General features: G+C 48.5%; 1 protein-coding gene across 7 annotated transcripts in view; it reads right to left on the bottom strand.

Moving 5' to 3' along the window:
- Window positions 1-2,993: 2,993 nt before the first annotated feature.
- pcid2 (PCI domain containing 2) overlaps window positions 2,994-27,673 on the bottom strand; it is a 101,956-nt gene continuing 77,276 nt past the window's right edge. For all 7 annotated transcript variants that reach the window (XM_038802854.1, XM_038802857.1, XM_038802853.1 and 4 more), the window contains 6 exons: window positions 26,406-26,547; window positions 26,052-26,152; window positions 14,111-14,184; window positions 12,738-12,863; window positions 12,485-12,608; window positions 2,994-3,364 (listed from right to left, as the gene is read on the bottom strand). In XM_038802854.1, coding sequence (XP_038658782.1) covers window positions 3,275-3,364; window positions 12,485-12,608; window positions 12,738-12,863; window positions 14,111-14,184; window positions 26,052-26,152; window positions 26,406-26,547 — 657 coding nt within the window. In that variant the 3' untranslated portion in view covers window positions 2,994-3,274. The remainder of the gene's footprint in view (window positions 3,365-12,484; window positions 12,609-12,737; window positions 12,864-14,110; window positions 14,185-26,051; window positions 26,153-26,405; window positions 26,548-27,673) is intronic.

The raw sequence follows: 27,673 nt of genomic DNA, 5'->3' as shown, positions 1-27,673 counted from the left end.
ACGGAGAGAACAAGACAAGGCTGTCCTCTGTCCCGACTCTCGTTCGCGCTAGCGATCAAACCCCTGGCGATAGCCCTGTGGGATGCGAAAAGCTGGAATCCGGAGAGCAGACAGAGAGAACAAGAGTCTCATTCAATACAGATGACCTGGTCCTCTACGTCTCAAAGCCACAGGAGGGACTGAAGGCAATACTGCAAATACAGAAAGAGTTTGGAACCTTCTCGGGCTACAAACTTAACCTGGACAAAAGTGAGGCATTCCCAGCGAACCCAAACAGGGGAGGAACAGAGCTGGAAGGGTTCCCGTTTAAAACGGCCCAGAACAGATTCCGTTACCTGGGGATCTAGATAGCCAGAGACTGGACACAGGTCCATAAGTGGAACATGACCAGCCAGGGAAAGACCTTCAAAGGTGGGGCTCACTCCCACTCTCCCTGGCAGGAAGAGTGCAGGTGATCAAGGTGAACGTACTGCCAAGGTTCCTCTTCCTGTTTAGATCCATATCGATCTTCATTCCCAAGACCTTTTCCGAAACGTAGACAGTCTAATCATGGCGTTTGTGTGGGGTGCAAGAACCCGAGAATTCAAAACAGACATTGCAAAGAAGGAAAATCATAGGTGGCTTGGCCTTACCAAACCTACAATACTACCACTGGGCAGCAACAGCAGAGTGAGGTGATGGGTACAGGAACCCGACACAGATTGGGTTCAAATGGAGGAGGCATACTGTAAAGGAACGACCCTCCGGGCCCTGGCTACAGCAGCACTCCCATCTTCCTCAACAAAATACACACGGGCCCAATGGTAGCGGCCATGCTGAGAACGTGGACCTAGCTGAGACAACATTTCGTGATAACCAAAATGTCCCCCATGGCCCCTGTATGCAGCAATCACAGATTCCCCCCCAGCCATGCTTGATACCACTTTCAAAGGATGGAGGTGGGATGGGGGCACACTGACGGTCGGGGACTTCTACGTAGGGCACAGATTGCGACACTGAACGAACTGACGAGGAAGTGGAAACTAGCAAAAGGACAGGAAATGAGACACCTCCAAATAAAACACTTCTTCCGCAAAGAGACACTAAGATCACCCGCGGCCCCAGAAATCACACTACTATAGGACACAAGCAGCAAGAAGGGGCAGCTATGTGGGAAAATATACGGACAGCTACTTAACAGAGTCCGGACACCACTGGACGAGACCAGAAAAAATGGGAGGACAAACTGGGGACAGAGGTAGCGTGGGGATTCTGGAGCGAAGCACTGAGCAGGGTGAACTCCACCTCCTCCTGCACAAGGCTCAGCCTAATTTGCTCAAAGTGGTGCACAGAGCGCACCTGACCAGAACCCGAATCAGCAGGTTCTTCCTGGAAGTAAATGTGAGCGGTGCCAGAGGGGCCACACCCACATGTTTTGGGCTTGCCCCAAACTTACTGGACTCTGGGCAGTCTTCTCCGAGGCGTAGTCCAAGGTTGTGGAGGTGAGGGTGAAGCCATGCCCAATAGTGGCAATCTTCGGGGTATCGGAGCAGCCAGAACTACACATGGGGAAGGGGACCACTGCCCTTGCTTTCGCTTCCCTAATCGCACGCCGGAGAATCCTGCTTGGCTGGCAATTGGCAGCACCACCCACGGCTGCAGACTGACTCGCTGACCTTTCGGAATTTCTCCACCTGGAGAAGATAAAGTACGCCATCCGAGGATCGGAGGAAAGCTTCCTGGATACTTGGGGGCAGATTGTCGGTCATTCCCAGGCCAGCAACGATGAGTAAGCCAAGAATAAAAATACAAGATAGATGAGGAACCAAAAAGGACTGCAAAATCAGGGGGAGACAATGGGGAAGGGGGAGGAACTATAGACCAATCATGAGGGCAACGAAGTCTACTTAGGATCAGTTAAACGAAGGACAAATTAAACCTCTCTGTACAATAAAGTAAATTAGCACGGGCAAGAAAAATGTGATGTATATATACAATTGTTTGGCAGCCCTTTATTAACCTTTACTGCAGAACTTCCAGATTAAATTACATTTCTGAAATTTAAGAAGGAACAGTCATATCAATTCAATTCCCACCTAGCTTCAAATTCCCAGCTCCCAAACTCACTCTTCGATGTGTTTCACTCTGGATGTGTCTTCTGTGTCTCACTGGGAGTGCTCACTGGAAGGAACAGCATTAGCTATGCTCCAGTCCACTGGGACCTCAGCTGCAGCCAATGAGGATACAAAGATTTCTGCAAAGCCCCCAGCAATTTCCTCCCTTGCCACCCTCAGTATTCTGGGGTAGATGCCATCAAGCCTTGGGGACTTACCACCTTCATGGTTTTTAAAACACCTAACACCTCCTCCTTTTTGGTACTCACATGACCCAGACCATCTACATACTCTTTCATAGGCTCATCATCCACAACGTCCTTCTCTTTGGTGAATATTGGTGCAAAGTATTCATTTAGTATCTCATCCATTTCCTCTGGCTCCACACACAGATTTCCTCCTCTGCCCTCGAGTGGGCCAACCCTTTCGCTGGCTACCCTCTTGCTCTTTATATACGTATAAAATGCCTTGGGATTCTCCTTAACCCTTTTTGCCAAGTACTGTCAACATCAACAACACCTTCCACCCTTTTGTTGATAAGTGAGGGTGGACTTGTGGACAGCAATTAGCCAGATTGGAGTTGTCACGGGATATAACTGTGAAATTGTGCAGGTTCTCCACAGATACTGCTTGACCGACTGAGTATTTTCAGAATTTTTCTAATTTTGTTTCAGAAAAGGCAAAGTCAGCGGTGGGAACATTTGTATATAATATATTTTGTATCAGATTTAATTTGGGTGGTGATTGAATATTTTTGAAGGCAAGCGGATTTAGCAAAATTTTAATTTTTGGTATTGTGTGTATTCCATTTTGTTTCAAAATAGATGGGATACAAATTAACATGGTGACAGCATAATCTGAATCCTTTGGTTTCTGAAAAGAGATATATAAACAGTGCACTTTAATAAAAAGAAGTTTGTATTTATTACAACATCATGTAACAAGTTCAAGTTAACAAAATATACCTTGCATTACAATGCATCTTTAATAGGAAATACAAAATTACACTGGGACAATGACAGAGGAAGTACATCAAATAATGCCAAGAATACTCACTGGAATGTGACATTATCCTTAGCTAAACATACGATCCTGGGTGATGAGGCATTCAGCCTTCACCACGTGTGTGTTTCCTGGGATTGACATAGGGGAAGCAATACATGAACTTCGATCTTGACTGGTTAACACACAGAGGAGAGTGGTGGGAAAGGGTTCTGTTTACTGACAACGAGTTTCTGATGTTGGTGAGAGATATAACCCTTGATGTGTCCCTACAAAACAAACAATGAACTGTGATCACACAAAATGAAACTTTATAATGATTTAGCAAAAGAACTTGGTTTTACATGGCGCCTTTCACAACCCCAGGATATTGCAAAAGTGTTTCATCGCCAATGAAATGCCTACTGAAGTATAGCCACTGCTGCATTGCAGGCAACAGTGGAGCCAATTTGTGCACAGCAAGCTCCCACAAACAGCAGCATTTGTAAGCAGATAATCTGTTAAAGTGATGTTGGTGAGGGATACATTTTGGCCAAACTTTCAAATAGTCCCATGAAGTCACTTATACAGGCTTGAGAAGTCAGATACAACCTCAGTTCAACTAAAAAGATGGCACATCTCAGACAGTGCATTAAGGAGAGAAAATTAATCTGGATTTTCCAGCCACCAGTGACATCAATCTTTTGAATCATAAGTGAGACCGCTAGCCATGGATGACACCAGTTGTTAATAGCCTCAGACAGCCAATTAATACAGACAATCATTGACAATAAAACATGGCAATTTTAAAAACAAATTCACAGTATAGAACATTCAGTGCAGAAGGAGGCTATTCGGCCCATCAAGTCTGCACCGACCCACTTAGGCCCTCACTTCCACCTCATGTCTGATTAATGAGCCTATCATTTGTTTTCCTCCTTCCCCTGTTAGTTCTCCTCTATCTTTATTTTGTATTCAGTCATTCCCCAGACCCGACAAGCCACTCAGATTACAAATATCAACTGGGGTTAGTCACACTGTAAGCATCGACATACAAGTGAGGGTTCAATACATCATATCCAGCTCAGAATTTGAAGAGACTTAACGTTAAATAAGAACAAAGAACAATACAGCACAGGAACTGGCCCTTCGGCCCCCCAAGGCTGTACTCGTCATGATACCAATCTTTGCCAAAACCCTCAGCACTTCCTTGTGCCATATCCCTCTATACCCATCCTATCCATGTGTTTGTCAAGATGCCTTTTGAATGCCATAAATTACCCCATCATTTTTTCTTTTAAAAATGGCGAAAATAAATCAAATGTATTTACGTTGTTTGGAAGAAATGTGCTACAATTAAAAATCTGTGAACTACAGAATCTTCCAGCACAGAAGGAGGCTATTTGGCCCAGAATGCCCCAAACTCTTGAAAGAGCTATCGAATTAGTCTTACACCCTGCATATTTAAAGCACCTTTATCAGATATATTTAGAGACATACAGAGAAAATAAAAACAGGAGAAGGCTCTTCGGTCCTATAAGCCTGCTCCGCCATTCATTGTGAACATGGCGAATCATTCAGTTCAATACCCTGATCCCACCTTACCCCACATCCCTTGATCCCTTTAGCCCCAAGAGTTTTATCTAATTCCTTCTTGAAATTACACATTTTGGCCTCAACTACTTTCTGCGGTAGTGGATTCCAGAGATTCACCATTCTCTGGGGAAATAAATTTCTCCTCACCTCAGTCCTAAAAGGTTTAGCCCTTGTCCTCAAACTATGTCACTTAGTCCTGGACTCACCCACCATCGGGAACATTCTTTCGGAATCTACTCGGTCTAATACTGTTAGAATTTTATAATTTTCTATGAGATTCCCCCCCCCCCCATTCTTCTAAACTCCAATGAATATAATCATAAACAACTTAGTCTCTCCTCATATGACAGTCCCGCCATCCCAGGAATCAACCTGGTAAACCTTGGCTGCACTCCCTCCACAGCAGGAACAGGAAAAGACACCAAAACTGGACACAATACTCCAGGTGTTGCCTCAGTAATATCCTTTGCAATTGTAAAACACCCTATTCGTGTACTCAAACCCTATTGCTATGAAGGTCAACATACCATTCGCCTTCTTTACTGCCTGTGTACCTGCACCCTTACTTTTAGCGACTGATGCACGAGGACATCAGGGTCTCGCTGTGTATCCACCTCTCTCAATTTACACCCATTCAAATAATAATCTTACTTTTGCTACCAAAGTTGATCACCTCACATTTACCAATGTTATACTGCAACTGCTATGCCCACTCATTCAGCCTGCCCAAATACTGCTGAAGCATCTCTGCATCCTCCTCACAGTTCACACTCCCACTCAACTTTGTATTATCTACCAATTTGGAAATACTACATTTAGTTCCCTCATCAAAATCAATGATATATAATGTGAACAGTTGGGTTCCCAGCACAACTCACTGCGGTACCCCAGTAGCCACTGCCTGCCAATCAGAAAAAAAAAACATTTATTCCAACTTTTTGCTTCCTGTCTGCTAACCAGCTTTTTATCCATCTCAAGACAAACACGATTAAGGAAAATCACAAAGCTTTTTATACATATATAAGGAGCAAGAGGGTAGCCAGGAAAAGGGTTGGACCATTCAAGGAGAGGGAAGGGAATCTATGCGTGGAGCCAGAGGAAATGAGCAAGGTACTGAATGAGTACTTTGCATGAGTATTCACCAAAGAGAAGGACTTGGTGGATGATGAGTGTGGGGAAGACTGTGTAGATAGTCTGGGTCACATTGAGATCAAAAAGGTGTTGGGCGTCTTGAAAAACATTAAGTAGATAAGTTCCCAGGGCCTGATGGGATTTACCCCAGAATACTGAGGGAGGCAAGGGAGGAAATTGCTGGGGCCTTGACAGAAATCTTAGTATCCTCATTGGCTAGAGGTGAGGTCCCAGAGGACAGGAAAATAGCTAATATTGTTCCTTTGTTTAACAAGGATAGCAAGGATAATCCAGGAAATTACCAGCAAGCCTTACATTAGTGGTAGAGAAATTATTGGAGAGAATTCTTTGAGGCAGGATTTACTTCAATTTGGAAGCAGGTATTAGTGACAGGCAGCATGGTTTTGTCTCACTAATTTGATCAACTTTTTCAAGGAAGTGATGAAGGTGATTGATGAAGGTAAGGCAGTGAATTTTGTCTACATGGACTTCAGTAAAACCTTTGACAAGGTCCCTCATGGCAGACTGGTACAGAAGGTGAAGTCACATAGGATCAGAGGTGAGCTGGCAAGATGGATATAGAACTGGCTCGGTCATAGAAGACAGATGATAGCACTGGAAGGATGCTTTTCTGAATGGAGTGCTGTGGCTAGTGATGTTCCACAGGGACCTTTGCTGTTTGTAATAGATATAAATAATTTGGAGGAAAATGTAACTGGTCTGATTAGCAAGTTTGTGGACGACGCAAAGGTTGATGGAATTGCGGATAGCGATGAGGATTTTCAGAGGATACAGCTGGATATAGGTCAGTTGGAGACTTGGGCTGAGAAATCACAGGTGGAGGATAATCTGGACAAATATGAGGTAATGCATTTTGGAAGGTCTAATACAGATGGGAAATATACAGTAAATGACAGAACCCTCAAGGGTAGTGACAGGCAGAGAGATCTGGGTGTACAGATGCACTGGTCACTGAAAGTGGTAACGCAGGTAGTCAAGAAGGCATATGGCATGCTTTCCTTCATTGGCCGGGGCACTGAGTATAAAAATTGGCAAGTTATGTTGCAGCTGTATAGAACCTTAGTTAGGCCACACTTGGAGTATAGTGTTCAATTCTAGTTGCCACATTACCAGAAGGATGTGGAAGCTTTGGAGAGGGTACAGAAGAGGTTTACCAGGATGTTGTCTGGCATTAGCTGTGATGAGACGTTGGGTAAACTCGGTTTGTTCTCACTAGAACCACGGAGGTTGAGGAGCAACCTGATAGAAGTCGTCAAAATTATGAGTGGCACGGACGGAGTGCATAGTCAGCAGCTTTTTCCCAAGTGGAAGAGTCAATTACAAAGGCGCATAGGTTTAAAGTGTGAAGGGCAAAGTTTTGAGGAGATGTATGAGGGACGTTTTTTTTTCCACAGAGGGTAGAGGGTGCCTGGAACTCGCTGCCGGAGGAGGTGATGGAAGCAGGTGCGATGGTGACGTTTAAGGGGCATCTTGACAAATACATGATTAGGATGGGAATAAGGGATACGGACCTTGGAAGTGTAGAATGTTTTAGGTTAGGGCAGCATGGAGGACCGAAGGGCCTGTTCCTATGCTGTACTTTTCTTTGTTTGCTCTTTGTTCTACCTGCAATCCCAATGTGTTTTAACTTTACATATTAATCTGCTACGTGAGACCTGGTCGAAAGTCTTCTGAAAGTCTAAATAAACAACATCCACCGGTTCACCTTGGTCAACTCTATTACTAACATTGTCACATAATTTCCATAGATTTGTCAAGTAAAATTTCCCTTTCATAAATCTATGCTGACTTCGCCTGATTATACACTGCTTTCCAAATGCTGTGCTACGAAATCCTTGATGTTGGACTTCCCATTTTCTCTGACTCCATGCATAACTTTCCTTCTTTGTCCTTGAGTGGGCCAACCCTTTCTCTAGTTACCCTTTTGCTCCTTATATATGGCTTTGGGATTTTCCTTAACCCTGTTTGCTAAAGATATTTCATAACCCCTTTGAGCCCTCTTGATTTCTCGTTTCAGATTGGTCCTACATTCCCGATATTCTTCCAAAGCTTCGTCTGTCTTCAGTCGCCTAGACCTTACGTATGCTTCCTTTTTCCTCTTAGCTAGTCTCACAATTTCACCTGTCATCCATGTTTCCCTAATCTTGCCATTTCTATCCCTCATTTTCAGGGACATGTCTGTCCTGCACTCTAATCAACCTCTCTTTAAAAGCCTCCCACATATCAAATGTGGATTTACCTTCAAACAGCTGCTCCCAATCCACATTCCCCAGCTCCTGCCGAATTATGGTATAGTTGGCCTTCCCCCAATTTAGCACTCTTTTTTTTAGTGTTTTTTTAGGACCACTCTCGTCTTTGTCCATGAGTATTCTAAAACTTACGGAATTGTGATCACTATTCCCAAAGTAATCCCTGACTGAAACTTCGACCACCTGGCCGGGCTCATTCCCCAACACCAGGTCCAGTATGGTCCCGTCCCGAGTTGGACTATTTACATACTGCTCTAGAAAACCCTCCTGGATGCTCCTTACAAACTCTGCTCCATTTAGACCTCTGACACTAAGTGTATCCCAGTCAATGTTGGGAAAATTAAAATCTCCTATCACCACCACCCTGGTGCTCCTACATCTTTCCATAATCTGTTTACATATTTGTACCTCTAGCTCATGCTCGCTGTTGGGAGGTCTGTAGTATAGCTCTAACATTGTTACCGCACCCTTCCTATTTCTGAGCTCTGCCCATATCACCTCACTGCTCGAGTCCTCCATAATGCCCTCCTTCAGCACAGCTATGATATCCTCTCTGACCAGTAATGCAACTCCTCCACCCCTTTTACTTCCCTCTATCCCGCCTGAAACATCGATATCCTGGGTATTTAGTTGCCAATCATGCCCTTCCCTCAACCAAGTCTCAGTAATAGCAATAACATCATACTCCCAGGTACTAATCCAAGCCCTAAGTTCATCTACCTTACCTACTACACTTCTTTCATTAAAACAAATGCACCTCAGACCACCAGTCCCTTTGCGTTCATCATCTGCTCCCTTCCTACTCTTCCCCTTAGTCACGCTGACTTCATGATCTAGTTCCTTACAGGCTTTAGTTACTACCTCCTTTCTGTCCACTAACCTCCTCATTTGGTTCCCATCCCCCTGCCACATTAGTTTAAACCCTCCCCAACAGCATTAGCAAAAGCACCCCCAAGGGCATTGGTTCCAGTCCGGCCCAGGTGTACACCATCCAATTTGTAGTAGTCTGGGTGTGGGTGGAGGCAGCATTCTGCAGGGGAATGTGTTTTGAGGGCTCTGTTGTTGGTCGTTCTCTCCGGCTAGGTATTCCATTGTGGTGTTAGTATTAAAGGTGTGGGGGCTGTGCAGGCAACATTTTGGGCTGGAGGGCATGTCTGTGTGGCTGCCGATTTACCACAACTATAGGTTTGTGCCGGAAGGGCTGGAAATGAGGTTTGGGGTGTGGCGGCAGGTGGGGATTGAGTATTTCAGGAAATTGTTTATCGGGGGCAAAATCGTGGGGCTGGAGGAGTTGGAGGAATTGTACGAGTTGTCAAAGGGGAATGGCTTTAGATACCTGCAGGTATAGGATTTCATGAGGAGAGATGTGCCTTCCTTCCCCGGGCTGCTGCTCCTGGTGTTCCAGGATAGGCTGTTATCGGAGAAAGAAATAGGGGAGGGGAAGGAGTCAGATATTTAAGGAATTGATGGAGAGGGAGGGTACCCGAGTGGACGATATTATGCGCAAGTGGGAGGAGAAGCTCGGTGGGGAGGTGTGGGCCGGGACGCGGGCAGAGGCCTTGCAGAGCGTCAACGCGTACTCCATGTGTGCGAGGTTAAGCCTCATCCAGTTTACAGCGGTGCAGAGGGCCCACATGATGGTGGCCAAATGAGCAGGTTCTTTTTGGGGGTGGGGGATAGGTGCGGGCGGTGCATGGGGGGCTCAGCAAATCACATCCACATGTTCAGGGCATGTCCAAGTCCGAGGGGGTTCTGGCAGGGGTTCTCGGAAGCGACGTCCAAAGTGTTTGGGTAGTTCCAAGTCCGGAGGTGACAATATTAGGAGTGTGGGAAAACCTGGGGTGGGGTGGGGATAGTTTGGAGAAGGTCAAGTTTGCTCTGCGGGGTGTTGGGAGAGGGGTTCACCCAGATGTGGGAACCATTCATTGATTTCTTCAACGGGTCAATGGGAGGGAGGGGGATGTAAGGGGGATAAAATAGGGAAGGCAGGATGTGGTGGGGTGTTGGTATCAGGGGGGTTTAAGAGATCTGTGGTTGTTTGTTGCATTGATGCGTTGTTCTTCTGATTTTCAAAATATATATGTAAAAAGCATTGAATAAAATATTTTTAAAAACTGCTTACTGGTCCATGGTTCCCTGTTTTCTTTCTACGTCTGTCATGGGTGTTTATAAAATAGCTGTCGTGGATATACCTTTAAGAAATGGGTGTTTATCAGTGATGTCAGAGTGCAGTCTGTCTGCTTTTACTTTCGCTTTGGGCTGTCTGCTACAGGGTGTGTTTCAGTTCATTTTGAGAGCTCGATAGCTGCAGTCACAGCAAGAAGGTGTATTAGTCTCCCTCTCTGCAATCTAAAGACTGTCTCCAGATCCTTTGGTGATTTAAAAATACCTGTTTCTGTAGAGAAGTTAAATCTGATGTCTTTCTGTAAAACAGTATTTTTGTCTTATGGATGTTGCAAGGAAAGATTAAAGAGTTACTTATAGAGTACTGTATTCTTTGGGGGATTTATTGGTGTTTATAGTTGTTAAGATGTTCACTGTGGGTTTATAAAGTGTGAACTGGTTTCATAAATAAACATTGTTTTTATTTAAAACTACTTTAACTTGTAGGTCAGGTGAACTCCATGATACACTTTGGGGTTCTCTAAACCCTGGCCCATAGTGAAGTTATATTAGCTACCCTCCAATCTGTCAGAACCATTCCAGAGTCCAAACAATTTTGAGAAATGACTACCAATGGATCGACCATATCTTGGGCAACTTCCTTCAATATTCTGGAATGAAGATTCCATTCATTTCCCCAAAACCATTTCTCCACTCATACCAATTTCCTTAAGCTCCTCACTAAAACATGTATTTCTCAGAACTTCATATACATTATTCAGGTCTTCTTTTGTGAAGACAAGAGCAAAGTACAAATTTAGTTCCTCAGCCATTTCCATCTCCACAAGACATGAGAGAAGAATTAGGCCACTCGGCCCATCGAATCTGCTCCGCCATTCAATCATGGCTGATATTTTTCTCATCCCCATTCGCCTGCCTTCTCCCCATAACCCCTAATCCCCTTATTAATCAAGAACCTATCTATCTCTGTCTTAAAGAAACTCAGTGATTTGGCCTCCATAGCCTTCTGCGGCAAAGAGTTCCACAGATTCACCACCATCTGGCTGAAGAAATTCCTCCTCATCTCTGTTTTAAAGGATCGTCCCTTTAATCTGAGATGGTGTCCTCTGGTTCTAGTTTTTCCTACAAGTGGAAACATCCTCTCTACGTCCACTCTATCCAGGCCTCACAGTATCCTGCTAAGTTTCAATAATCCTTTTAAACGCCAATGAGTACAGACCCAGAGTCCTCAACTATTCCTCATACAACAAGCTCTTCATTCTGACTGTAAGGGGCCTACATTGTTTTTTATCAATCTTTTTCTCTTTACATACCTTCAGAAACTTTAGTTATTTTTATGTTCCCACTAGCTTACTTTCATTTTGTATTTTCCACTTTTTAATCAATCCCTTGGTTTGCCTTTGCTGAATTTTAAACTGTTTCCAATCCTCTGGTCTGTTGCTTTTTCTTGCTGTCTTGTAAGCCTCTTCTCTGAATATAATACGATAATTTTCTAATCTATGACCCACCGGATCTCTGAATGGTCGTATCCCAGACATACCCCCAAGATGCGCTTTGGGATTCCTGGAAAGTGCCAACATACTAACTTATGCAAGAATTGCCTAGGATGTTTAGACTTCTAATGGGCAACTCCCCTGCGCCTGGAACCCTCCGAGTCAGAGACTTTGATGGTTCCAACTCACATAGCTGAATAGCTACTCAGGAAAAGTTAGGAGGATTAAAAATATTTCTTTTTTTAAAATATAAATTTAGAGTACCCAATTCATTTTTTCCAATTAAGGGACAATTTAGCGTGGCCAATCCACCTGACCTGCACATCTTTGGGTTGGGGGGGGGGGGGGGGGGGGGGGGGGGGGGGGGGGGGGGGGGGGGGGTAAAACCCACGCAAACACGGGGAGAATGAACAAACTCCAGACGGACAGTGACCCAGGGCCGGGATCGGTGCCGTAAGGCAGCAATGCTAACCACTGCGCCACCGAATTTAAAATAACTCCAACACCTTGGTAACTATACCACTGACCACCCCACCACACCCGCACCCCCTCCACTCCTCCCCTAGACTATGTGCTCCTGAACAGACTACACCCTGACCCAACTAATCTCCCCCAAACGCTGCTCCGCATTACTGAGGAGGCCCAGTACAGAAGTCAGGGCAGGAAATATCAAGGGAGCTCCTCCCTTGCAAAGTAAGTAAATAGGAGTAGAGTGGCAAACCAATGGTGACTGTCTTCAGAAGATTCGGCTCTACATTTCCCTCATAAATTGAAAATTGGTAATCAGATTACATACCATGTAGATGAGGTTTGCTAAAATACATTGGACTTCATCAATATCAACATCCTCGACTTGCATGAAATTAAGAGCAACCAGGAAAGCATCGAGTGGCAGCTGGTGTGTCCTGAGCAGTAAATACCTAGAAGAACAGAGTTACTTCAATGTAAAACTGCTGATTAATCAGAAAGCAGTGTGATTGCTACATAAAGGTCACTGCCCGAGGGGACTGCATGACGCAAACAAACAGCAAATGAAGTTCTGTGCTTACACTTTCTTGAAAAGGTTTCTGTATGTGATGATTTTCAGCTTTTCAAGTATGAGAAAGATTCCACAGCGAATGAAGAAAGCTTCATGTTTCGCCAAAGCTTCATTTAGTAGCAAAAGGTTCCCTTCACTAATTATGCAAAAAAACCAACAAAAATTAACAATGAAACTGCAGTCCAAGCCTTTGACAGGATTTACCACACCATCCTTCTCCAGCACCTCTCCCCCTCTGCCCAGAGTCATTTTGTTTGAACAAAGAACAAAAAGATTTACAGCACAGGAATATGCCCTTCGGCCCTCCCAGCCTGCGCCGATCCAGATCCTTTACCTAAACCTGTTGCCTATTCTCCAAGGTCTACTTCTGTCTGTTCCCCACCCGTTCATATATCTGTCCAGATGCATCTTAAATGATGCTATCGTGCCCGCCTCTACCACCTGGCAAAGCATTCCAGGCACCCACCACCCTCTGCTTAAAAAACTTTCCACGCACATCTCCCTTAAACTTTTCCCCCCTCACCTTGAAATTATGACCCCTTGTAATTGACACCCACACTCTTGGAAAAAGCTTGTTGCTATCCACCCTGACCATACCTCTCATAATTTTGAAGACCTCAATCGGGTCTCCCCTCAACCTCCGTCTTTCCAACGAAAACAATCCTAATCTACTCAACCTTTCTTCATAGCTAGCACCCTCCATACCAGGCAACATCCTGGTGAACCTGCTCTGCACCCTCTCGAAAGCATCCACATCCTTCTGGTAATGTGGCGACCAGAACTGCACGCAGTGTAAGGTTGTCCCAATCTCTCTCTCTTCCCCCCCCCCCCCCCCCCCAGCTTCCACCACTGGTATTTGACCTCTTGCTTCCCCCCCCCCCCCCAAACCTTGGCAGTGCCAACCTGGCACTTGGGCAGTGCCCCTGCTAATGCTACCCAAGCACCCTGGTAGTGCCCCCAAGCACCCTGGTCGTGCCAAGTTGCCCAGATGCCAGAGGGAGTGCCAAGGCGCTACCCTGCCCTGTCCCCAACGACCTGGGTGTCTCAAATGGCCTGGAAGACCCCTCTATATGCCATTATGACATTTGTGTGGACCAGTACTAAACGGTGCCATGGTGAGCTCTTCCAGGCCTGTTAGATCCCGGTAGAATCCCGTGAATGCATATTTCAATGAGTCTAGTGGCTCATTGAAATATGTAGATCTGGATCACACCCAGTGAGGACGAGACCCGTCTCGCGACATTCCGTTATAACTCACGAGGCGCTTCAAGAATCACAAATTTCGCGGGAGGCCTCTCGTGAGATTCAACAGTCTCATTGCAACACGACGTCGGGTGCAATGAGGCCATTAAATCGCGCCCCATGTAGCGATAAAATTCATACCCAACAGCTTTGGTGACATCAGAAAACTGCAAAAGGTCATATTTCCGCAACAGTTGGACTGTTGGCATGTGGCCCTGTTAAAAGAAAAGAAAGAAATAGAAAAGGGAAGACAATAGAGCAAATTTGGAAATGTAGTCGGCATTTAGTAAACACAGCAGCCAATTTTCAACAGCAAGCCCCCACATGTCTTTTTTTTTATTCATTTGATCTGGGTCAGCATTTATTTGCCATCCCTAATTGCCCTGAAACTGCTAGGCCATTTCAGAGGCCATTAAAGAGTCAAACACTTTTGGAGTCACATGCAGGCCAGACCAGGTAAGGACGCCAGATTTCCTTCCCTAAAAGATATTTGGGTTTTTACAACAATCGACAATGGTTTCATTGGCCATCATTAGAGTTTAATTCAGATTTTTATTGAATTTAACTTTCACTATCTGCCATGGTTGGATTTGAACGCAGGTCCCCAGAGTATTACCCTGGGTCTCTGGAATACTAGCCCAGTGACACTATCACTATGCCACTACGTCCCCCATGTGACGGTGACGTGAATGACAAATCATCCTGTCTTTAACTGGTCTGGATTGAGCGGTAAATATTAATAATAAAAATCGCATATTGTCACAAGTAGTGTAGCCACCTGGGGTGGCCACTTCCCGATTCCAAAATAGAGGCCCGCAAAGAATGCAGAGAAAATCGGCCAGGCACAGGGAAACAAGCAGGTGCAAGGTTTCCTGTGTACTAAGACTTGCAGAATCCAGACAGAACCGAAACCAGTAGCCATCTACATACTAATGAGCAATCCCCAGAAACAATTAGAAACATTGAAGCAATCGGGACCAAACCAGACTCCCCGGCGCCAGCGGGAGCCAGGACAAAGGAAGGCCAACGGACACATAGGAACCGACCAGCAATCAGCGAACAGTATTGGAGAAATCGATAGAACCGATTGGGACATGGTCCAATTAATTGGGACCAGGTCCGGCGACCGCCCAAAAGGGCACAAAACCCCTGGGGACTATAGAGTCCCCAAGTTCAGTTCGCTCTCTTGGCAGCTCTCAAAGAACTCTTGACCATGACTCTCAACAAGGAGAGACTGCCTAGCAGCTGCACCAACCAAGTAGTCTCCAGTCAACGCACGCTACGAGATAGGCGCTCCTAGCTACTATTCCATACCAGCTTGAAACCTGCAGACTCAGAACCGGATAAAGGCCATTGTTCCTCTGACCTGGTGGGCCATTTGAAAGCTAAGTACAGGCGTTTAGTTGTAGTGATAGTCTAGTAAGTAGAGTTTTATGCATGAGTAGTGATTGACTGCGTGTATAATAAATGTGTTTTTATTTGAAACTTACTAACTGGTGTATTGAGTTATTGATCAGCACTTGGCTTTGAACGTCGTGGTGGTATCAGAAAGATACCTGGCGATTCGACTTCCGGTCGGCGAGCGGAGCGGTCGCACGGAGAGGGGCTCCCGCAGGGTAACGAAGTCGGGGGCCTTTCTCTCCGCAGCGGCAAGAGTAGGGAAGGGGACCCCCCCCAACGAATCTGTCGGCGGAGGATCCCCGGCGGTGGCAGCAAGTCCACCCCCCCCCCCCCCCCCAAATGCAGGCCAGGAGCGGTGCGGCAGCGGCCAGGACCGAAGTGGGATCCAGCCGGCAGTACGGAGGAGCGACCAGCGACCTAACCACCCCCACCGGGAGGGCTCAGGGTGCGACGTGCAGCAGCCCGAACGGAGCAGCGGGGACTGACCCAACCCCCCCCACCCCCACAACCGGCAGCGACCACCACGAGGGAAGGACAAAGAAACTCTGGACAAAAGCCTCTCTCTCAGTCTATCCTGGGTGAGTGACGGGAAAGGAAGAAAAAAGGACTTTTACAAAAACAAAACCCAAAATAAAACTGTTAAAGAGAGGGGGGAGGGGGAAATATATTCTTTTCTCGCATTTCACACTCTCCTCTCCCATCCAAAATAAGCCCACCTGAGAGGAGTTGTATAAAAGAGGGGGAAAAAAATAAAGTGGTAAAGGAAAGAAGGGAAGAGAAAAGAAAAAGGGAAGAGACAAAAAAATAAAAATAGGGTGTGGAAAAGGGGGGAAAAGAAAAAAAATGGGGAGAAGAAAAGATGAAAGGGAAGGGGGAGGAAAAAATGCCAGAAGGGAGCCAAGGCAGAGGGAGAAGGGGCACCAGAAGCAGGCAGGACAAGGGGCAAGCCAGCTCAGGCGAGCGAATCAGCGCATGAAGCGGCGGAATGGATGTATCGCCGCATCAAAAAGAGCTTGACAGACAGGTGCCCTCTCCCCTGGGGCCAGAGGGGGGCTGGAATTGGAAGGCAGCCTTTTGCCAAGGCACTGAGGGAGCAGCTGCAGGTAATCAAGGCAGAGGTGAAAGCAGACACAGAGGCCGCAGCACAGGCAGCAGTGACCAGGGCCATGTCAGGGGTGCAGCATGCTCTGACCAGACTAGAGGAGAAATTGGATGCCCAAGGTAAGAAACTGGAAGCCCAGGAGGCGACCATTAAGGAGCTGGAGAAAGCAGCGACCGACATGAGCGACCGGGTCACGGCCCTGGAGAGGGAAGTGGCGAGACTGGGTGCAACACAGGGGAGCCTGAAGGGCAGAGTAGACGACCAGGAAAACCGCTCGAGAAGGCAAAATGTAAGGATAGTGGGCCTGCCAGAGGGGATCAGCATAGGTGGCTGAGATGCTGGGCAACTTAGTGGGGAAGACAACTTTCCACAACCCACCAGAATTGGACAGAGCGCATCGGTCGCTGCACCCGAAGCCCAAGGCAGGAGACTACCCAAGAGCAGTCATAGCTAAACTGCACCGGTACCAGGATAGGGAGACAATCGTGTGCTGGGCCAGGAAAAATAGAGCCTGCAAATGGGAAGGCCACGCCATTCGAATGTATGAGGATCTGGGGGCAGATATAACCAGGAGATGGACTGAGTTCAACAGGGCGAAAGCAGCTCTCCACAGGAGCAACGTGCGTTTTGGTATACTGTACCCAGCGAAACTCTGGGTCACATATCAAAACAGGGAGCACTTCTTTACAGCCCCCGCTGAGGCAAACAAGTTAATCAAAGAGCACGGGCTGGAAAACCACCAGCGAGGGTACGGATGAGGGGCCCCTGGCAAGGGGCAACGACACGCCGATGGGGGGGGCGAGGCAAGGCCAGGCCCCCCCCCCTGCCCCGGCAAGAACACCCAGAACAAAGAGCAAACCACAGCCCGTGGGACCGCTCCAGTTGGGAGGCCAGGCCCCAACGCGAGGGAACGACAGCAATGGAGAAGGGAGAGCAAGCGGGAGGGGTGCAGGGTAGGATGGGGGAAGAACGGGCAGAAAACCGTAGAGGCCAGGCGGGGGAGAAGCGAGACAATAACCCCCGAGAGGGGGGCCACCGTACTAGCAGGAAAGCTAGCGCCGGGGGCACGCAACAAAGCAGGGCCACAGTCACCCCCAACAGGGGGGAAGGCACCAGGCAGAGGATGGGGGGAACACCCGTCAGAGCCGGGAGAACAAATGGGGACAGGAATAGGGGAAAGAGGGGCAAAGGAGGGGAATACGGGGGAGGAGGGAGAAGGGAGAGACCGGGAGAGGGGGGGTACACAGGGAGCAAGAGACCGGGGCGGGGGGATGCAGGGAAGGAGGGACAAAGGAGGCTAGAAAAGGAACAGGGCTACAAAGTGCCACAACCAAGGGCCCGAAACAAGGAACTGCTGCAAGCACCCACCCAGTACGGTCTTTGGGCGAAAGGAGTGCAGGGGACTACCTGCATGGCGGACACACAGTGGACGGCCATGGCAGGTGCCCCCGGGACAAGGGGAAACCCCGGAGCTCAAAGACCCGACCGTGTGGAGAGAGCAGCGATAGCGGCCATCCTGGACGGCCCCCCAACAAAGGGAAACCCCGGAGGGCAGGGGCGCGTCCACCAGATAAGTATGGTTAATCCCACAGGAGCGAGGGGCAGAAGCCCCCCACCAGGATAGTCACCTGGAACGTAAAGGAACTTAACGGCCCAGTGAAGAGATCCAGAGTCCTCACCCACCTCAGAAATATGAAGGCCGACATAGTCTTCCTCCAAGAGACACACCTGAGGGAGCAGGACCAACTGCGGGTAAGAAAGGGTTTGGAGGGACAAACCTACCATTCCTGCTATGGGACAAGGGCCAGGGGAGTAGCGATCTTGATCGGCAAGAGGACGATGTTTAGGGCGACAAGGACAGTTACAGACCCGGGGGGGACGGCACGTCATGGTCAGTTGACTAGTACCACCGGTGCCCTGGATGGGTCACCGGTGGTACAAGTCAACGTGCACGCGCCCAACTGGGACGACACGAGTTTCATCAAAAAGACCATGGCATAAATCCCAGACATAGCAACGCATCGACTAATTATGGGGGGGGACTTCAACTGTGTACAGGACCCAAAGAAGGACAGATCAAACCTCAAAACGGGGAAAACCTCAAGCATGGCAAGGGAACTCAGTCACTTTATGAAGCAGATGGGAGCGGTGGACCCCTGGAGGTTCGCCCACCCGGAGGAGAAGGAATTCTCCTTCTTCTCCCCAGTACACAACGTATACACCAGAATTGACTTCTTTGTGGTGGGGAAGACGGTGCTTCCAGGGATAGACAAAGTGGAGTACTCCGCAATTGTGATATCAGACCACGCTCCACATTACATGGACGTGCGGCTAGAGACGGGAAGGGCCCAGCGCCTCACATGGAGGTTGGACGGTGCCTTACTAGCTGACAAGGCCTTCAGCGAAAGGATAATGCGGGCCATAGCAGAGCACACTGAGAACAACCAAAACGGGGAGGTCTCTCCCTCCACGTTCTGGGAAGTGCTAAAGGCAGTACTAAGAGGGGAAATCATCGCTTTCAAAGCACAAAGAGATAGGGAGGAAAGGGTGGCTAGGCAGCAGCTGGTCGGCTCCATACTGGAGGTAGACCGTAAATACTCCGAGGCCCCGACCATAGAGCTCCTGGCACAGAGGAAAGAGCTACAAAGGAACTTTGACCTGCTCTCCACCAGGAAAGCAGTGCACCAACTCCGCCAGGCGCGCGCGACCCTGTGCGAACACGGAGACAAAGCCAGCCGCCTGTTGGCACACCAGCTGAGAAAGCAGGCAGCCACCAGAGAAACTGCACAAATCAGGGGTACCGGAGGCACGTTGGAAACGGAACCAGAAAAGATTAACAAAACCTTTATGGCCTTCTACCAAGAGCTGTACACCTCAGAGCCCCCAAGGGGGGAGTCTGGGATGAAACGGTTCCTTGATGGACTGATCATTCCAGTCGTGTGGGAGGGCAGAAAACGGGGCCTGGAAGCACCACTAGCACTGGGAGAGATCATGGACAGCATTAGTTCCATGCAAACGGGGAAGGCGCCGGGACCGGACGGATTCCCGGCGGACTTCTACAAATAATTCGCGACAGCACTGGCCCTGCACCTGCGGGAGATGTTCACAGACTCGCTAGCTAGGGGCACACTGCCACCCACGCTAGCACAGGCCTCAATCTCGCTGATACCTAAGAAAGACAAAGACCCAACGGAATGTGGGTCATACAGACCCATCTCACTGCTGAACGCAGACGCCGAAATACTGGCCAAAATCCTAGCCAAAAGGCTAGAAGACTGTGTACCTGAGGTGGTCACAGAGGACCAGACGGGCTTCGTCAAAGGTAGACAGCTTACCTCGAACATCAGGCACCTGCTGAACGTGATAATGACCCCCTCTGGGGAGAGAACACAAGAGGTGATCGTCTCCCTGGACGCAGAAAAGGCCTTCGACAGAGTCGAATGGAAATACCTCATAGAGGTACTGGAGCGGTTCGGGCTTGGAACAGGGTTCACCTCTTGGGTAAAGCTCCTATACAACGCTCCCATGGCGAGCGTACGGACCAACAACACCAACTCCCAATACCTCCAACTGCACAGGGGCACCAGACAAGGATGCCCACTGTCCCCGCTTAAACAAGCCCAACACAAATTCCGCTACGTGGGGATCCAAATAGCCCATGACTGGAAAGGGATCCACAAATGGTACCTCACCAGTCTGACGGAGGAAGTAAAAAAGGACCTGCAAAGATGGAACACACTCCCACTCTCCCTCGCGGGGAGAGTCCAGACGATCAAAATGAACGTACTGCCCAGGTTCCTCTTCCTGTTTAGATCCATCCCGATCTACATCCCCAAGGCCTTTTTCAAAGCGCTGGACAAACTAATCGTGCCGTTCGTATGGCGGGGGGTAAAAACGCTAGGGTCCCAAAGAAGGTCCTACAAACAACAAAATCCAGGGGGGCTAGTCCTCCCAAACCTACAATTCTACCACTGGGCGGCAACAGCCGAGCGAGTAAGGGGATGGATACAGGAGCCAGAGGCCGAGTGGGTGCGCGCGGAGGAGGCCTCCTGCGTGGGGACCTCCCTCCGGGCCCTCGCCACGGCAGCACTCCCATCCCCACCCAAAAAACACTCCAGCAGCCCGGTGGTGATAGCCACCCTCCAATCCTGGAACCAACTGCGGCAGCAATTTGGCCTGACCAAAATGTCTGACAAAGCTCCCATCTGCAACAACCATAGGTTCACACCAGCACTGACTGACGCCACCTTCAAAAGGTGGAGGCAGGACGGAGGGACACTGACAGTCAGGGACCTATACACGGACGGCAGGATCGCAACACTGGACGAACTGACAGAGAAATTTCGGCTAGCCAGGGGGAACGAGCTACGCTATCTGCAGCTCAAAAACTTCTTACGAAAGGAGACAAGGACGTATCCACAACCGCCACGACAGACACTACTGGAAGACCTACTGGACGCAAGTATCCTAGATAAAGGGAACTGTAGTGACATGTACGATCGACTGACAGAAAGGGCCGACACCGTACTGGACACAACAAGAAAGAAATGGGAGGAGGACCTGGGGATTGAGATAGGATGGGGACTCTGGGGCGAAGCACTGCATCGGGTCAACTCCACCTCCATGTGCGCAAGGCTCAGCCTGACGCAGCTAAAAGTGGTACATAGAGCCCACCTAACAAGAACCCGTATGAGTAGGTTCTTCCCGGAGGCGGAGGATAGATGTGAACGGTGCCAAGGAGGCCCGGCCAACCACGCCCACATGTTCTGGTCTTGCCCCAGACTAGTGGAGTACTGGGCAGCCTTCTTCGAGGCAATGTCCAAAGTGGTGGGAGTGAGGGTGAACCTGAAGAAAGAAAGGGGAACCGCAGGGGGGGGCAGAGACAGCTGAACTTGAGGAGGGAGGGGTCAACCGTGGAGGGAGAGGGGACAGGAGAGGAGAACCAGCGGGATGAGGTGGGGGGCAGGGAAACGGGAGCTGGAAGGAGGGCACAGGGTGCCAAAACGTGCATGACATCTCCAGGAGCGGGGAGCGAGGAGGTTGGGGATGGAGGACGGGAGGAGCAGCGGAGGCGAGCAGGGGACGGCGGCGAGAACCGTCCGGGAGAGGCGGGCGACAGCGGCACGCGACCCGGCCAGGTGTCGCACACTGTGGTTATCTCCCCGGCACCCAAATGTATATTTGCCCCCCCCCCCCCCCAAATGTATATTTGCCCCCCCCCCCCCCCCCCCCCCCCCCCCCCCCCCAAGTGTATATTTGCCACCCCCCCCCCCCCCCCCCAGTCCCCGCCACCCCTTCCCCCCACCCCAACCCCCCGCAGTCGTGTACTTACGTGGTGTAAATAATTCGGCCAGATGCACAGAGCTGCCGCTGTCGAGCTGGTGCACAGTACCTCACCAGTTAGTCTATTTCAGATTTTATTGTATTCTATGTTGGGGTGTGCCCTTCTCTTCTAAATATGTGTACATATATAGATATATGTTTCTTATTCTGTGTACATAACGGTAATTATACCTTGTTCAAAAACCCAATAAAACATGTATATAAAAAAAAGAGTGGAAGGATGCGGGGGGGGGGGGGGTGTTGGTTTTGGGTTTATTTTGTTTTGTAATGTGAGTGTTAAATGTAAAAATGTTAAAATTTGAATAAAAATCTTTTTTTAAAAAAAAAGAAAGATACCTGGCGACTCTAGAGCAAAGGTTATTAAAACAGAGCAATTAAGTAAAAGCATAACGAGCAACATTCATTGGCGATCTCTGAAGGGACTCGACTTAGAACCCACTCCGAGAGAACCCAAAAATTTGAATTAGAATCCAATTGGGAACAGAAATAGACAAGTGTTCAAGCAGTTCTGATCAATACTCCAGAATTCGGAACTGTTAATGCATGCATACTAACAGGGATATAAGGTAAACCCGAGAGATTTTGTTGCGAAAAACTGTCGGGAGTTTGTATTCCGGAAATTAGCGAAAGCCGTACCCATGTTTGCAGCACCGCTTTATTACCCCTTGTTCCAAATTTAAAGAGAACTCAGATAGGAAAAATGGCAATGAAGGCAATGGAATGCCTTATGAACCCGCAGGAATTCGTGGTTGCAGCGACCAGTAGGATAGGACAGCGTCCTATTTGGGAAGAAGAGATCAGAAAGTACCTCAAAGGGAAGGGATGGCCCCTTTGGAGCGCATTTTGTGCAAATGAGGAAACAGGTCCCGGGAGTATAGGACATACTTGGTGGGAGAACCTGACCGAGATCCATAAGAAGAGCTTAGGGAAAGCTCGCAAGCCGATGGCAATCGTGTCCTGTCTGGCACAATTGAGAGGCACAGAGGAGGTCATTTGGACGCTCCGTAAAGAGATAGATGAGAGAAATAGAATGAGTAAAGTCGATGTAAGTGAGATAGAGAAGGAGAATATAGAATTAAAAGGGAAATTGGCAACGAAAGATAGGGAGGTGGATGATGCCAAGAGGGCACACCAGTCTTGTCTGGCACACTTGAGCAGCTTCCAAACCCAATATGACAACGTGCGGTCCTGGTACGAGAAGAAACAGAACAGCAGGTAGAGGCATTGCAAAAGCAGTGCATGCTTCCACCACGGAACAGAGGCAGAGCTCGGTAGGTCATGCAAAATGCCGGAAGCAGATTGCAGAACTGCAGTCTCTGCTTTCAGTCCAGAATGGATTCCAAAGCACATTTGGACCCCAATTAAATGAGGAAAACGGCCCCGAATGGCAAGAGTTAAATGAGACAGCGCATAGGTATGTGCATGGAACATCTGCGCAAGAAAAGCCCCAGAAGGGAAGAGCACCCCAACCCCCCACAGAGCAGATAGATCACACCCCGATGAATCCAGTAACTACCCACCGCAGAGCCGCATCGGACGGAGACACCGAGTTCCTTTATACTACCCCCTTAACCATGACCCAATTACGGGACGCGTGCGAAAAGATCACACCGTTCCTCCCCACCTCAGGCCCCCACCAGTTCTTTGCTAAAGTTAAGCAGTAGGCGACCATGTACGGCCTGGATGAGCGAGAGCAAGTGAAGCTCACAGTTTTGAGCCTAGACCCTTCCGTTGTAGCAGCCCTTCCCGACCCACAGAATGTAGGAGGAGGCACCCTAGTAGAGATGCACACGGCGATCCTAGATGCGATCAATTACAATAGAGGTGACCCCGTAGAAGGCCTGAACAGATGCAGGCAGAAGAAAACCGAACACCCCACAGCGTTTGCTGGACGCTTGTGGATCCATTTCACGGCAGTATTCGGAGACCCATTTGACCCCAGAAAACATGGCCAAAAGGACTCGAATCCTGACCTCTCATGCCACAGAGGCAGGACAGAGAGCTTGTGCGAATTATGACCCCCTCAGGTGAGGCCCACAACGAAAAATGGGTTTTAAAAAGGTTGTCCCGCGCTTGGGAGCAATCCGTACACAATAAACCCGCGTTTAGGAAACCCGATGAAGAGCAGGCAGAGGCAGATATACACGCAGTAAAAATGCACCAAAACCCCGCATGGGTAAATGAAGGTAGAAACAGCCCACCCCAGAAATCCCAAGAATGTTATAACTGTGGTTAATTAGGACACTTTGCCCGAGAGTGCAATGCCCCACAAAAGCCACAGAGAGCCCAACAGACAGGCACTCTAAATAGGAATAGGACAAAGCCTATTCATAGTGTAAGCGCCCGTTCAGACCAGACAGACATGAACGGCACTGACTGACGGTGTTCGGGCTCCCCAACTTGGGTCTGCCACACCCTTTGGGATAGGTCCGGCCGACCGGTCGTTGCAGCAAAAGTACGGGGCTAGCCTGTTGAATTTCTTTGGGACACAGGAGGGTCCCGCACCACACTTAATTCCTCCACCATGTTCCAAAAAGACACGTGGCCCACTACAGACACCATCACCCTCAGCGGCTTTACAGGCCACTCACAGCAGGGACACATCACAACCCCTGTATCCATTCAGATTGGCAACATTACAACCAAACACCCCATAGTTTTAGTCGATCTGCCCCACACAGCAGAACACATTTTGGGAATTGATTTTATGAGCTCCCACAACCTTTCATTCGATCCAGTAAACAAATGTGTCAGGAAAATGGCAAAGACAGCAAGAGCCCCTGCCACGCTCACAGTAGGAGATTATGCTAATAGGATCAGCGCAGTCGGCGAATACTGGTTTGACCCGAGCACAATTAGCACAGACAAGCAGGTTCGGGCAGTTCTGCAGGAAAACAGAGCAGCATTTGCACATCATAAACACGATTGTGGCAGGATGGCTGGCTCGGTTCAGATTACAGGACCTGACCCTAGACCCCAGAATCAATACGGATTTCCCCAAGAGGCAGAGGGAGAAATCTCAAAAGTGATTGATAGCTTATTAGAACAGGGCGTACTAAGATCAGTAGCCTCCACTAATAATGCCCCGATTTGGCCAGTAAGAAAACCCGATGGATCATGGCGACTGACCATTGATTACCGGGAACTCAACAAAGTCAACCCAGCAGCAGCCCCCACTGTAGCCACAAGTCCCGAGACCATGCTCAAACAGGGACTCCACTCACGATATGTTACGGTTTTGGACATCAGTAACGGATTCTGGTCCATTCCATTGGCTAAAGCGGCCAGTATAAATTTGCGTTCACTTTCAAAGGTCAGCAATATACATGGACATGCCTCCCACAAGGATTCCACAACTCCCCCTCCATTTTCCACAGACAGCTGGCAAATGGTTGATCTAAATTTTCTCTGGTGTATTGAGTTATTGATCAGCACATGGCTTTGAACCTCGTGGTGGTATCAGAAAGATACCCGGCAACTCTAGAGCAAAGGTTATTAAAACAGAGCAATTAAGTAAAAGCATAACGAGCACCAGGTTCGATTCCCGGCTGGGTCACTGTCTGTGTGGAGTCTGCACGTCCTCCCTGTGTGTGCGTGGGTTTCCCCCGGGTGCTCCGGTTTCCTCCCACAGTCCAAAGATGTGCGGGTTAGGTGGATTGGCCATGTTAAATTGCCCGTAGTGTCCTAAAAAGTAAGGTTAAGGGGGGGTTGTTGGGTTACGGGTATAGGGTGGATATGTGGGTTTGAGTAGGGTGATCATTGCTTGGCACAACATCGAGGGCCGAAGGGCCTGTTCTGTGCTGTACTGTTCTATGTCTATGTTAAAACAGTAGGCTTCAATGAAGTTACTATGAAAGCCCCTAGTCGCCACATTCCGAGGCTGATAGGGGAATTGAACCCGCGCTGCTGCCTTGCTCTCCATTACAAGCCAGCTGTTTAGCCCACTGTGCATCAGAACACCGGGATAATTCCATTGCTCTACTTCAAATAATACCATGAGATCTTTTACATCCACATAGTTTAACACCTTATCCAAAAATGACACTTCACAACTGCACTGGAGTGGGAATCTGGATTACATGCTCAAGCCTCTGCAACATGCTTTGAGAGCAAGTAGTGTTGAAAACTGTAGTCCTCTCAATATCCAGTATCAATGTTTTCTTCAAACAGTTGTTGGCTCCCAAGATTAATAACTGGATACCATTTTATGATTGCTACACAATGTGCCTTACTTACAAGAAGCATCTTCACAGGTAGCAGATAGATTAGAATCATCCGCTTGTTCTTCTGGCTGGACCTATGGCAATGTTGAAATGCAAATGATAGATATTCTTCAGCTGCAAAAAGAGAACAGGAAATGTTATATTTTAAAGTTATCATCGCTTTGGTCCATGAAATAAATCACACTCCCTTTATATTTTACGTCTTCCTGCTTTTTATGCACTTTACACAACAAATATGATAGTAGCGAGAGAGTAAGTAAACACAACTTTGTTTTTTAATGGAGTATTCTAATGTGCCTGCAACAGTATAAAACAGATACTCGATAATAATAAGTCTTCCCAGTACCTGGTGATAGGAGTGTCTCACCTTGCTTAAAATCACTGTCAAACATAGCTTTCCTCCCAACATAGTACTTGTACGTCACCCTTTGTGCCATGCTGTACTCATCCTTCAGACTGGAGCTGTCAATCGCTCTGATTAAGGGCTTGCATAGATGGAGTTTATTGATCTGTTGGAAAATGGTTAGAATATCAAGTAATACATAACTGGGCCTACCAGTCCTTGAGGCCCGCTCTGGTCTTGACCAGGATCCGGACGTTCGCAGCCATAGAGCGCAGGGAGTGGACCATCTCCATCTGGGACTGCATCACATCACGCTGCGACTGTGCCATCACCTTCTGGGTTTGTGTCACATCAGCCAGTGACTGTGCCATCTCCCTCCGCGACTGGGCTACCTCCCTCTGTGCCTGCATCACGTCGGCCAGCACCTCGGCAATGCCACCAACGTTCCCAACCATGGCCTGCTGTGACTGGGTCACACTCAGGAGCGCCGCTGCGATTTCCCGGTGGCCCTGGGACATGGTTGCCTGTGAGGCGGCAGCTTCATGGGCCTCGGCCAGCGCCTGTACAGAATGCCCCAGGCCTTGGACATGCTGATCTATAGCCAAAACTGTTGCTCCCAATGCCTCCACCACTGACGCCATCAGTGCATTGTTGGCCTGGATGGCACGCATTGTCGGACCACCTCCTGCTGCTGGACTCCTCCAACTACACCAAAATCATTTTTTTTTTAAATGTATTTTATTACAAATATGCATCAAAACAGGTCTGGGGGGGATGGTTACTGTATACAGGAGGTGGAGGGAAGTGGGGCTGGTCAAGGTGAGAGATCTATATCTGGAGGAAGGGTTCGCCAGTCTGGAGGAGCTAAGGGGGAGGGGAGAGTTGCCGACGGGTAGTGAGTTCAGGTATCTGGAGGTTAGGGACTTTGCACAAAACGTCTGGAGGGGATTCCCTAAGTTAACGGCATACATCATGCTGGAGCGACTGTTGCTTCCGGATGTGGAAGGGGATGGAAGAATTGGGGATCTTTACAAGTGGCTGGGGGAGCAGGGACGTGAGCGGGTGGTGAAGATCAAGGAGAAATGGGAAGCGGAGTTGGGGGGGGAAGATCAATTGAGGAGTATGGAGTGAGGCACTGCGTAGGGTAAACAGGACCTCCTCTTGTGCAAGCATGAGACGGATACAGGTTAAGGTGGTGCACAAGGTGCATATGACTCAGGCGAGAATGAGTGGGTTCTTTCAGGTGAGAGATGTGTGAGAGAATCACACGCACATGTTTTAGTGTTGCAAAA

This window comes from Scyliorhinus canicula, chromosome 7 (assembly GCF_902713615.1).
Source record: "Scyliorhinus canicula chromosome 7, sScyCan1.1, whole genome shotgun sequence".
Classification (NCBI taxonomy): domain Eukaryota; kingdom Metazoa; phylum Chordata; class Chondrichthyes; order Carcharhiniformes; family Scyliorhinidae; genus Scyliorhinus; species Scyliorhinus canicula.
Note: the sequence above shows the minus strand (reverse complement) of the source record. Positions and strands in the feature narration are given on the sequence as shown.